Source organism: Antechinus flavipes, chromosome 1 (genome assembly GCF_016432865.1).
Source record: "Antechinus flavipes isolate AdamAnt ecotype Samford, QLD, Australia chromosome 1, AdamAnt_v2, whole genome shotgun sequence".
Classification (NCBI taxonomy): Eukaryota; Metazoa; Chordata; class Mammalia; order Dasyuromorphia; family Dasyuridae; genus Antechinus; species Antechinus flavipes.
The window spans coordinates 429,486,004-429,499,018 of record NC_067398.1 but is presented as its reverse complement, the minus strand read 5'-3'; the positions used below and the strand labels follow the sequence as shown (position 1 = coordinate 429,499,018).

Here is a 13,015-nt window from a genome sequence, read left to right as displayed (position 1 = left end):
TAGCTTGGAAGTTCTAAATCTACTCTGTATTCTGAATTCTACTCCTTATAGAAAAGCTACCACACAAAGCAGTAACTCAAAAACCTAGAAACATTTAAATAAAGCAAAAAGTCTTAATGCTTAAATCTCCCTAATTGGGATTTTTTTTCTTCTAAATTGTGGCAAATACTTCAATACAGATAGGAACGGGCAAAAAACTCAAATAAATCTACAAATAAACTCTTCCAAAAAAAACTACATTTATCACCAAAACTCACAAATGTATACTGCAAAAAGAGTTACACCATAATGAAAACTAAGACAATGAGTACCCTACCTATTTCTAGCAAAACCATGTTGGTACTAAATTTTGGGGAAAGTAGCAAAATTCAAAAATGTAAGGAAGAGGAAGGGAAATAATATGCCTGGTTTTAAGACAAAGAGCTTATCTGTAATCTGTCCACAAACACAGTATGAAACTGAAAGAAAAGTCAGAAAGTTCACACAAACTAAATAAGGTGACAAGCTCTGAAAAAGCAAAAGTATAGGCAATCATATTTGATTTCTATCCTGAAGATTGTCTACTGTGTCCAAAGACCACACAATAGATAGCATGCTATTTGTGTTCTCCAAACCACTTCCACTGTAAATCCCCTCCCTGCCTTAATACTATACTTTGATCCCATGCACATGAGTCTTAATAGAAACAATAGAACTAGATGTTCCTGTGGCTTCCTTACCTGTCAGCCTTCATCAGGAGATTGGGTGGTAACTCAACAAGCTGATTGTGCTGAACATCCAGGACCTCTACCTGGGTTCTCTCCAGTCTTTCTGGTAGCTTGGTTAGCTGGTTATGTCCTACCAGCAGTTTACGAAGACTACTATTATAAAACAAGCTGAAAAACACAACAGATTTAAGAAGAAAAAGAATTGAGAAAAAATTAAAAAATTAAATATAGTGAAAATCTGCTGCCCCCCTCCACCTCATAAAGCTACATAGATCAAAAGGGTCTAAGCAACTGACAAGTCTGTTTCAGCCCAAGGTAGACGTTTATCTCCATCTCAAATTTTTCTGTTCCTTTAAAAACAAGTAACTTGAGTAAACTTGAGAAATAAAAGACTGACGAACTCTCAAAATTTTATTAGAAACATACAAGTCATCAGTAACTTACTAAATGGCAGAGTGGATAGAGTACTGGCCTAGAATCAAGAAAATTCATCTTCCTGAGTTCAAATCTAACCTCAGACACTTACTAGCAGTGTGATTCTGGGCAAGTAACTTAAACTCTGTTTGCCTCAGCTTCGTCATTTGTAAAATAAGCTGGAAAAGGAAATGCCAAATGACTCCAGTTATCTTTGCCAAGAAAACCCCAAATGGGATCATGAAGACTCAGACAAGACTGAAAAATAACTAAAGAACTCTACATATAACTATGGTATACTCATTAGTCAATAAATCAATTTTCCTCTAAAGGAAAAAAAAAAAGAGAAAATAAAAGAAAGAAAAAAATTTGGGAAAGGAAGAAGAAAAGACTTTGAATATGGCAGTTATCCAATTAATCTCATCAATCATACTACTTAGTACTTAGTGCAGAAATGTGGTACAAATATTTTTGATTAATTATTAATTAATCAAAGGAAGTAATTGGGAAGGAAGTGACTTGCCCAAGACCATACAGCTTAATTAAGTGTCTGAGACTACATCTGAACTCAGATCCTCCTGACTCAAGGGCCAGTTCTCCATTCATTATACCACCCATTTGCTTGGAAGTTTTTCTTTCTTTTTTCCCCCCCCCACATACATACAGAAAAGTTTAGTCTATACTACTCTTCACTTGTAGACTCATAGTTTGACAGGGTTTTTTACCTTTGTCTCTTAACCTATATGTGTTTGGATTTTTTTCTTTTCTCTTTTTGTTTTGTTTTGTTTTTATTTTTTTGAGGGGGGAGGGAAGGAGGTTCCTATTTTGTTTTTGTTTAATACTAGAATCACTATAAAAGACTTGTGTTGGGAATAAAATTCATCTAATCTGTTTTTCTATCTTGACATTTGAAAGTTGTTTGTAAGTTTGGGCATGCTTTTTTCCCTCCTACTGATGATTAGAGGTAAAATGAAAGAAAACTGTTGGGTGAGATTTAAAATGACATTTCTACTGGGGTGGAACTTCTAACACTGTTATAAACAATAAAATCAGATTCTAGCCAGATATGCTAAAAACTGGGAACTGAGGAAGATACCATGGAAAAGTTAGTTAAGTTAGTATTAACTAATATAGCTCAGTTTGGAGTAGGAATATATAACTTTTGTCAATATTATAGAAAGACAGAGAGAAATAGATATGTACACACACACACACACACACACAGTATTTATCTATCATCCGATTTCCACCCCAAGAACATAAATTTAGTCAGGCATAAGATATAACCCATTTCTGATACTGGTTTCCAATACAGATAAAATTTGGGCACTGACTTTCTCCTAAGATTTATTTATTTCCCACATGTAAAAAAATTGACATTCATTTAAAAAATATGAGTAACAAATTCTGCTCTTTTTTCCTATTTCTCTTTTCTTATATTGAATTTCAACACTGAGTTACTATTGGGCTTATATCCCAAAATGATTATAAAGAAGGGAAAGGGATCTGTATGTCCACGAATGTTTGTGGTAGCCCTCTTTGTAGTGGCCAGAAACTGGAAACTGAGTAGATGCCCATCAATTGGAGAATGGCTGGGTAAATTGTGGTATATTAATATTATGGAATATTATTGTTCGGTAAGAAATGACCAACAGAATGATTTCAGAAAAGCCTAGAGAGACTAACATAAACTGATGCTGAGTGAAATGAGCAGGGCCAGGAGATCATTATATACTTCAACAACAATACTCTATGATGATCAATTCTGAGGGACCTGGCCATCCTCAGCAATGAGATGAACCAAAGCAGTTCCAATGGAGCAGTAATGAACTGAACCAACTACGCCCAGCAAAAGAACTCTGGGAGATGACCAAGAATCATTACATTGAATTCCCAATCCCTATATTTTTGCCTGCCTGAATTTTGGATTTCCTTCACAAGCTAATTTATAATATTTCAGAGCCCACTTCTTTTTGTACAGCAAAATAACGGTTTGGTTATGTATACTTATTGTGTATCTAATTTATACTTTAATATATATAACACCTATTGGTCATCCTGCCATCTAGGGGAGAGGGTGGGGGAAAGGAGGGAAAAAATTGGAACAAAAGGTTTGGCAATTGTCAATGCTGTAAAGTTACCTATACATATAACTTGTAAATAAAAAACTATTATTAAAAAAAAAAAGAAAAGAAAAAGAAAAAAAAAAAGAATTTCAACACTGAGACATTACCTCATATAATGTGCAACTTTTTGCTTAGGAGTAACATTTCTTAGCACCTACCCCACAAGTTAATTGGGATGATAAAAATGTGATAATACTTGTAAAGCATTTAGTACAGTGCCTGACAAAAGGTATAGATACTATATTGTTGTTCATTCAACAAATGTCCCTTTGTTTGTGACATCATATAAGGTTTTCTTGGCAAAGATACTGGGGAGGTTTGTCATTTCCTTCTCCAATAGATTAAGGAGAACAGAGGTTACATGACTTGTCCAGAGGCACATAACTAATGCCTCATGACCAGGTTTTCTCCACTTAGTCCCATAACTGCCTCTATAGATACTATATGTGATAGCTATTATCATTATGATTATTAATAATTATTAATTATAACAGTTTCCATAAACACAAAATTTTAAGATTAAATATCTTTGGAAAAAATTCTGATTAAAGGTCAGCAATATTTTCTTTTGTTTTTATGTCTTTAACATAGGAAGGAAGACAACAAGAATTTATTAAACTCCAACTATGTACCAGGTACATAGTAAATGCTTAACAAATATCTCATTTGATCCTCACAACCCTGGAATGTAAAGTGTTGTTATAATTCTCATTTTACAGTTGAAGAAACTAAGGGAAACAGCAGTTAATTCATTTGCCCAGGGTCACAGAGGTAATAAGTATCTAAGGCTAGATTTGAATCCAGGACCAGTATTCTAGTCACCATACCACCTAGTTGCTTCTGAGAGTTAGAATATAAGCAATAAATTCCAAAACTGTATCTCAGATATTATAAAGATGTTGCCTGAAGGAATATACTGCAATTAAAGATGTAATAGGCTCTATGTGCTTAAATTAGGTATGGATTTTATCAGCTTGCTAATGAGAATCTTTTAGTATGGCGTAAGAAAAGAGAGAACATGATACTTTGCAATAACTTTATTTGAGGAAATTCTACAGGTCAGACACTAGAAAGCTTTCTAACAGAGGTACTAGTCAAGAAAGGGAAGAAGGTCAAGGATCTCACTTTCTTTTTTTTTTTTTTTTAATTTTATTTTATTTAATAATAACTTTGTATTGACAGAATCCATGCCAGGGTAATTTTTTGCAACATTATCCCTTGCACTCGCTTATGTTTCATTTTTTCCCCTCCCTCCCTCCACCCCCCCCCCCCAAGATGGCAAGCAGTCCTATATATGTTAAATATGTTGCAGTATAAAGGATCTCACTTTCAATGAGTATGGAGAACCAAGAATTTTGGAACAAAATTCATAGTGGTTATCTATGAACTAAGTGCATTCTGGTCTTCATCCTAGAAGAGAAGGCACAGAGGCTGGAAGAAGGTCTCTCATCTTTTCAGATTATCTGGTAGAATGAAATATTTCTTATAAAAAAAAAATGAGGGAAAAGGTTCAATGTGAGAAGAGAGAAGAACATTCTAAAGAGGCCCAAAGGAATGAAAAGAGAAAAAGGCAAGCTTGGGAAGAGAACTTTAAAAATATGTGTTTAAGGATGGGATTTAGATTAATGGACCCTAGCTTAAACTGTATAATTTAATTCTTCTGGCCAAAGATGGAACATGCTTTTTTTTTTTTTTTTAAGTCTCTTAAGAATAAATTTGCCTGGAATCTTGCAAAAATAATCCAAAGGATTTTATGTTGAAAAAGGAAAAAAATTCACTCAAACATTCATGAAATAGACAGAAACCACAATGTAGGAAGAATAGCAGGCAATACAGAGTACCACAGAAATCAAAGAAAAGAACCAGCAACAAAACCCAATACTTTGGATATACAAGATAAACTACACATTGTGGCTCAAAAGAATATATTCTTCATTTGGTGGGATGAACTCTATGAATGGAATATAGTTCTAGAAAGGCATAGTGTGCCTTATACAAAAGGAACAGATTAGATGAATAAATAATTGAGGAATGTCATCTACTTGATATGTAGATATCATTTTATCATGCTGGGGTACTTTAATCATCTGGACCTCTGCTGGAGCTCACTCTGACAAAAAAAAAAAAAAACAACAACAATAAAAACACACCTATAACAATTCTATGGAATTGATTTAATGATAATTTCAACCTTTATAAAGTGGAAGAAACAATTGCCATTCTTGAGCTAATTCCCATCTATAAGAAATAAGAATAAGTTAAGATACGAACTCAGAAGGAAAGTGTTATTCATATTAGAATTTGTGATAAAGAAAGAAAACAAAGTCAGGTATAGACTGACAGACACCCTAGATTTGCAGAAAAAGATTTTAAAGGATAAAGAAAAAGGATAAATGAGATCTTATGGACTAAAAGTTCTTCACAGGCCACTGCCTGGGGTGGGCAGGAAACAAGAAGAAATTTCTAAAAAACATAAATTTAAGAAAAAAAAAATATTGATGAGAATGAAAAAGGGAATTTGTCTCAAGAGTCCAAGAAGGAACTCATCAATCAACTCAAATTCAAAAAGATATGTGCAGATGATGGACTAGAAAACAGATAATGGAAGTAGAATCCAAAAATATGGCACCATTCCTTAAGATTTATATTGGAGTTTTTAAGACTCCCGATGACCTGAAGTTGACGAGGAAAACCAAGAATAAAAAAATTTTTTGTACAATGATAAGTATATTAAGAAGGTATATAAGGACTACTGCTTATGGTGAATGACACGACAGAAGCAAGAAAGAACTGCTCAATTCTTATTTAGATTGTTTTCTCTGCAAAGGAGAAAAAGCTTTGTCTGGAAAGGACAGAACAGAAATGGCTCCTCAGGGATTGATGTCCCAAATTAGGAAGATAGTAAAAAGGTAACCTATATATCCTTGATTAATTCAAGTTGCTAGGCCAAATGCATTACTTTCCAAGGCCCTGAAGGAAATGGTGGCTATGACTGGATAAGGGAAAAATCTAGTTCTGTCCAGGGAACAGAATCAGGAAAGATGGATGAAAGCTGCCAAAAGACAGATTCAGGCTTGAAGAAAGAACTTCCTAACAAAAGCTATCCAAAAGTAGAATGGATGGCCCTGGAAAGGAGTGATTTCTTCCTCATTGGTGGTCATTAAAGACTGGCTGACCATTTGCCAATATTTTGTAAAGAGAAACTTTATTCAGGTAGAGGTTTGTACTAAATGCTTCTGAAGTCTCTTCTTATCCTAATGCCCTCTTAAATACCCCTTTTCCTACTGAGTAAATTGTTTAATGTCCCTGTTCTCCTGAGAGGCTACTAACCCAATGTCAATATAATATATACTTAAAGAGCTATTTTAGTAATGTATTGCTCCACATATACTTAATTATTCCCTATAATAACAAAGGCTATATATTTGCAAGGGAGCTACATTTAGTTAGGAATACAATTGAGGGATACATACTATACAAAAATAATTCGATGACTGTAGGGATTAAAAAAGTAACCTTTGCTTTATTAGTTAGTATTTGGGTGAAATAACTCTCTGTCTCTTGGTCAAGTCAACTAACCATGTATATTCCATAAGTACTTAATTCTTTAACAGAAAGTGTGATTTTATTATCCATCAATGCTCCTAATAGTTACTTTGAAGGATTTTCTTATATAAAAGTTCCTGTGAAAAAAGATTTATACACTCCTTTAATAGTGTTTTCACTAGTCCTATATTACTAAATGAACAAACATGGTACCATATGTTTCCTCAGATTTACTGACCAGTGGAAAACTAGTAAGAGAGTGAATGTATTTTGAATCAATAATCGCCTAGTTTGATATCCCCAAATTATTTAGCTGCACATTTTGACAACTTGAAAATAAAGGATATTTCTGGTGTGGTGTTTGGTTGGTTTTGTTTTGTTTTTTTGTGGGACACTGGAGATCATATAAGTCTCTCTATAAAAATCTGTGAAAATTCCTTTTTAAGAACTATGTTGAATAGGTGAGGCAGTCATTTGTTACAGTCAATCTGTACAAATGGTACATTCCAAAAGAATCAAGATCCTATAGGTGGCCCCATCAGATGGCTTGCCACGTCTTTGAACATTCCTTTTGGCTTATGAAATGAAATAAAAAATTTCCACTACTAAGCCTGCATTGCTTTAAAATGTTTGGCTGAAATCCAAAGCCACATTCTGTTTTTCACTGCATGAAAGTAAAGAAGAAAAAGCCAGGCCAAGTTTATAGCCCGATGACACCACATGAGGTAAAAGACACCAAACAAAAGATGAAAACAAGCTTTTCTGTCACAAGAACAAGATACATACTAACTCAGCAGTTCTTTCTGTGTGACTTCTAGTTCCAGGTTTGGTTCTTTTGTCTATTGTACTTACCGTGCAGGGAGCTCACGGATCTGGTTATGACCAATGTCCAACACTTCTAGCTTGCGGCTCTCACATACCCACTCAGGGACACTTTCTAGGTGGTTCCTACAAATCAAGATACATTTTTTTTTAAGTTAATTTTTAGCCTAAGTTTTGGTCCTAGGATTAAAGAGATGCCAAAGACAACCTCTTTTTTTTTTTAAGTCTGAGGCTCTGTCCTTCAGATCATAATGTGTAAACTATATATTTAAGAAGAAAGAGAGAATAAAAAGTTCACATAATTTTTAAAAATAACAAGGATAACACTGCAATTTGGGACAGGAGAAATTCTAACACTTAGGTAAGTGCTAAAATTGCCCAAAGTCACTTATTCACAATAAAAGACAAAATATGTTCAATAATGTCATATATGTGATGATTACAAAGTATGATGATATATTATTTTTAAAACAATAATAATACCAGAACCCCTCCCTACATCTAAATAAATACTTTCCTTTAAAACAATCAGCATGGGAAGCCATCTATATCTCGTATCATTGCGGTTACTGTTAAATACATTTTTAGACCTGATCCTTTGGAATTGTCTTCAGCCAGATTGTGAAACATAGAGGAAAATTAGGTGAATTATTTTATTGTATTTTCTAAAAAAATATAAAGTTAACTTTATAGGGTTAAGCATATATATAGGCAGTCTATATATCCTGGACCCCACTCCCCATATACTATGTTCTCTTCTAGATGCCCAAAATTCTACAACTCTTTTCGGTAAACTGAATTTTATACTTTTAAATGTTATTTATATTTAAGCACAAACTATACTTACATCTATAGCATTTATATAATTATGCTATATTTTTATATGTATTTGTTATAGTCAAATTATATTTAAGTATATGCATGTTTACAGTAGAGTCACAAACATCTCTAGTGCTTTAGGATCAACTTTATTATAACATTCTTTTCAAAAGGAGGATGTTGGGCATAAATTTCACAGTTCTGGCACAATTTTGTGCCCAAATGTGATTTCAACTTTCCTATTTAAAATGAGACCAGGGGACTGGTCAGAATATATAATCCAAATCTTGATTTTTAATGAACTAGGATCCTTTGGCAGGAGACATAGCTAAAAATGCCACAAGGAATAGACAGAAATGCAGACCCCGGTGGGAGAATGTTATTCAGTATGAGTTAAATTAGCCACTCCTCCCCCTAATTCATGTAAAGAAAAACCTTAGAGCACAGTTCAGATAGAGTACAACACAAAATGGAGAAATCATGCAGTTCAATTCTTTTCTTACAAAGATAAAACAAAAATCAAGGTCCAAAATGTTCTTGCACAAAGTGATAGAACATTTTGGACCTTGATTTTTGTTTTATCTTTGTAAGTGATAGTTATTGGCTGAACTGAGGCCTCCTTAAGTTTTCCACTTTATTGCTCTTTTCATCATAACATACTGCTTCTCCACTGTAAGAGCTCTAGTCAAAAGATGCTTAGTTAACTGATATAACAAAATTAGAACTAATATTAAGAATTCCTCCCCTCCCCCCATGCATCGTTTTGGTTTATTGGTGACTAGTTAGGCTGTATTACGGTATTGAGTACAAATATTCATATCTGGACTATGAGACACTCTTCTAGACGTACTTGTTATTGTGAATAGAGCATTTTAATGGAGAGATTTCTCAGGTACTCTTTTAGAGCTTAAAGATTAAAAACTGATGAAACAACATTGAAGTTTCAAATACATATTTTACATACAAGAAAGTGTTTATACGTGAATTCAGCTGGAACTTTTAAACAATTTAAATAAGCACTTCAATTCTAGCACACTGAGTTCTTACCTCGAAACATCCATGAATGTCAGATGATTTGGAACTGGGTAAATATCGAGTTGTACAAGTTCTAAGAGAGGAAAAAAAAAACTAGATATGAAAACACTGTAAAAATGGCAAATTTGTTGATATCATTATTATCTTTTTTCTCCTCCCCTTGCATTAACTCTGATACAATTAAAAAAAAATAAAAAATAACATTAAATGGATCTTTTGCATGCAATCAAAACTTATCTGATGAACTAAAAGTTTTATCACTTTCCCCCCACTCGTGCATCTAGCTCTCCATTCTTCTTCTTGACATGTATGCTGTTATAATTGGTAGATTAACAAACTCATTTTATGCATCTTTGATACTGGGAATTTCCTCTAGCTTTCTACTTCTACCATTGTACCAAACTACTCTTAGTCACCAATGACTCTCTCTCTAGTCAAATCCAGTATCTATTCTCAACTGTCCTTATGCTCAACCTCCCTAAGACATGGGGTGCCTATGGGTTTTATGATACTGTGATCTCCTTGTCCCTGTTCCTCTCCTATCTCTTCACTGCTTTCACTAACTCCTCTGAGAAATTCACCTATTCTTCTGATTTTAATAATCAAAGACATCCTAATCTGCATCTATGGCTTGTATTGTCTCTCTAAGCTTGATTCCTATTTAAGAGACTGCTACACATTTCAACCAAGATGTAACTGCTCTTTCCTTAAGCTTCTCATAGGATATGTAAAATGTTATATTTTATTATTGTTTTATCCCATTACATAATAAATCAATTTGAGGCTGGGACTGTTTTTTTTCACCTTTGCAGTAATAGGCCTTTACATGTCCCTAGTATTCAATATTTGCTGAATTGGCTTACTAATGATTCTTTCAAAATTGTCCTTCATTGCTGCCTCTTTCCATGTGCGGCATGGAAACTTTGTGGATGCCTGGATGACTGAAGTAATTAGTTCCATGACTCTGGGTTCTTTTACTTTAAATAGCCTGACTATTCACCATACTTTATAACACTTCTACAATATTGTTTTTAACATACTACTTTTCTGCTTTAGAGCCTTAATGTTTCTTAGACTAAGTCTTAAGTTCCTTGCCTTGTCAGAGTTCATGTTACAAGTTATCATCTCATCACAGTCCCCTGATCACAACAAGCTCATTCCCACCCTTTGTGATTTTGCTCCAATTCGTATGGAATAGTAGTACTTAATAAATGTTGAATGATTCCCGTTTTCTCTATCCTAAGCTTAACCACTCTTCACTATTTAGCTCATACTGATTTTGCCCACTTCCAAATCTGCATGGTACATATAATCTATAGTATATAATTAAGGATGTGATTATATTTTGTTTCATACTTTTTTATAATAATTACATGTCTTATTTCCCCAAAAACCTAAGTTCTTTGAGGGCTGAAGTCTAACAAATATTTCTTCAGAATCCTAAAAAAAGTGCTAAGCAAAAAAAGAGGAGAATTTTAAAAGCATCTGTTGAAGAGATTTTTTTTTTAAACTAAAAGAGGGCCTGAAATCTTAACGTTAGGGATTATTTCCCTGTGATCTTTGCTTATCAGAACTGCCACTGTTTTTTCTTTTTCTTTTCTTTTTTCCCTATTTTGTTTTTGTTTTAAATAAATACATTTTTAAAAAGGAATTGCCACTAACTTTCAAATTATGAGCAAGAAATATTTTATTAAAAATATTGGAAAGTGGGTTGTTGTGAAGATGAAGTTTAATTCTACACACACACACACACACATATATATGCATATATATATACATACATATACATACATACACACACATATATATAAAGTCCTTTGTAAGCCTTTATTAAAACACTATGTAAATTATATATCATATAGTTATTACTAAACCCTCTTGAACAGATTTCAAGAATGGTCTTATTTCCTCATATATCTCTTCTTTATGACATTTCCAGTTAGCCTTAGCACTACATGGTGCTTTCCTTGATTCAGTAGAAAATGTTCGAGACTTATTTTCAGAAAACCATTTACCACATGTATAATCTTGAGTAAATCAGTTGACCTGTCTAGGATTCAGTTTCTTCTATTAAAATTAGGTTAAGAATCCTTGGACTAGATAGGAATTCTTGACCTGTTTGTGTCATGCTCCCTTTTTGGCAGTCTGGTAAAGTCTGAGGACGTTTCTCAGAATGTTTTTGAATGAATAAAATATAAAGAATGTAAAGGAAACCAATTATATTGAAATGGTGTTAGAATTTTTACCCATCCAAGTTCATAGACCTCCTGTAATTTGTCCATGTTTGGATTCCAGGACAATCCAATGAAGAAGCCCTGGAATGATGATTCCCTGCATCAATACTACCTTAGCTTACTAGCTAGCCTCCCTTTCTAGTTATTTAATAACAATAACAAAAAGAGTGCATTTATTTTAACATTTCATAATTTGTAAATTATGGCTTTCTTTGTGCCACTCCTTTGAGATGGATGTTAATAAATGCTTGTGTTGTCCATTTTGTAAATGAAAAAACCGAGGCCCAGAGATCTATACAAAGTCATACAGAATTTGAACCCAGTTCTTCTGATTCCAAATCCAGAATTCCACGTCTCCACTAAACCATGATGCTTTTTCTATACAATTAATCTGTTATTGTAGAGTACATTCGATGTTCTGGTCTTCAGAGACATAGTTACCAAATAGCTCTAAAAGAAGGCTAGGTTCCCCCCCTACACTTCTAAGGAGAACAGACATAGACAGAAAAGGAGATTACTAAGCTTAATAATTACAATAAAATATTATGAGGAACAATAGAAGAACTACAACTTTCCATCTTCTACTCTTGCCACCAAATCAGAATTTTTCCCTCCTTCACATCCAACACCTAGGACATTTAACATTTTCAATTACATGATGGCTGAGGAAGGAAGGCAGACCAATGCTGGAAGTAGAAAGCACAGGTAGCAGAAGAACAGATGCTGGTGCTACTTGAGTCACTTACCATTTGAAGAAGCATAGAGTGCTTTTAGCAAATAGCCACAAACATTGAGTGTCACCAACTGGTTCCTTTCACAGTGCAGAACTTCAAGATTGTTGAAAACTGTAGCATCCAGATCACCAAGTTTATTATCTCGCAAGTCTAGTTGAGTCACATGTGGAAGGAAGTCTACCTCCTGTACCATCAGCTTCCTAATTATATTCAATCTTAGGACAAGAAGGAAGAAAATTCAAATAAAGATGTCATTTAATTTCCACATAAGAAATATAGACTCATTCTTACTCTTGGTACCAGGTACTTCAGAGGCTTACTATTCCATTCTCAGCTCTCTGAATTAGTCTAAATGGCTAGCTCTACCAACTCTCACTATTTTGTAACTCATAAGGATTTTAACTTAGATGATACCTTCTTAAATATGATGGAGAGAATTATGACTGGGGAAAAATTAGCATAAGGAATCCATCTGAAATTAATTTAAGAGGATCAAATCACAGATTTAATTTATTTCAGCAAAAAAAGAACCACAGATATCATACTGGAGACAACATAAAGGCAAAAAGCCCAAACTT

General features: G+C 33.8%; 1 protein-coding gene across 1 annotated transcript in view; it reads right to left on the bottom strand.

Annotated features, from left to right (window-relative positions):
- The window catches only part of PHLPP1 (PH domain and leucine rich repeat protein phosphatase 1), a 296,309-nt gene that overhangs the window by 62,051 nt on the left and 221,243 nt on the right, over positions 1-13,015 (bottom strand). The window contains exons 7-10 of the mRNA XM_051969911.1: positions 12,450-12,652; positions 9,482-9,542; positions 7,646-7,741; positions 720-875 (exon numbers count right to left, since the gene is read on the bottom strand). Coding sequence (XP_051825871.1) covers positions 720-875; positions 7,646-7,741; positions 9,482-9,542; positions 12,450-12,652 — 516 coding nt within the window. The remainder of the gene's footprint in view (positions 1-719; positions 876-7,645; positions 7,742-9,481; positions 9,543-12,449; positions 12,653-13,015) is intronic.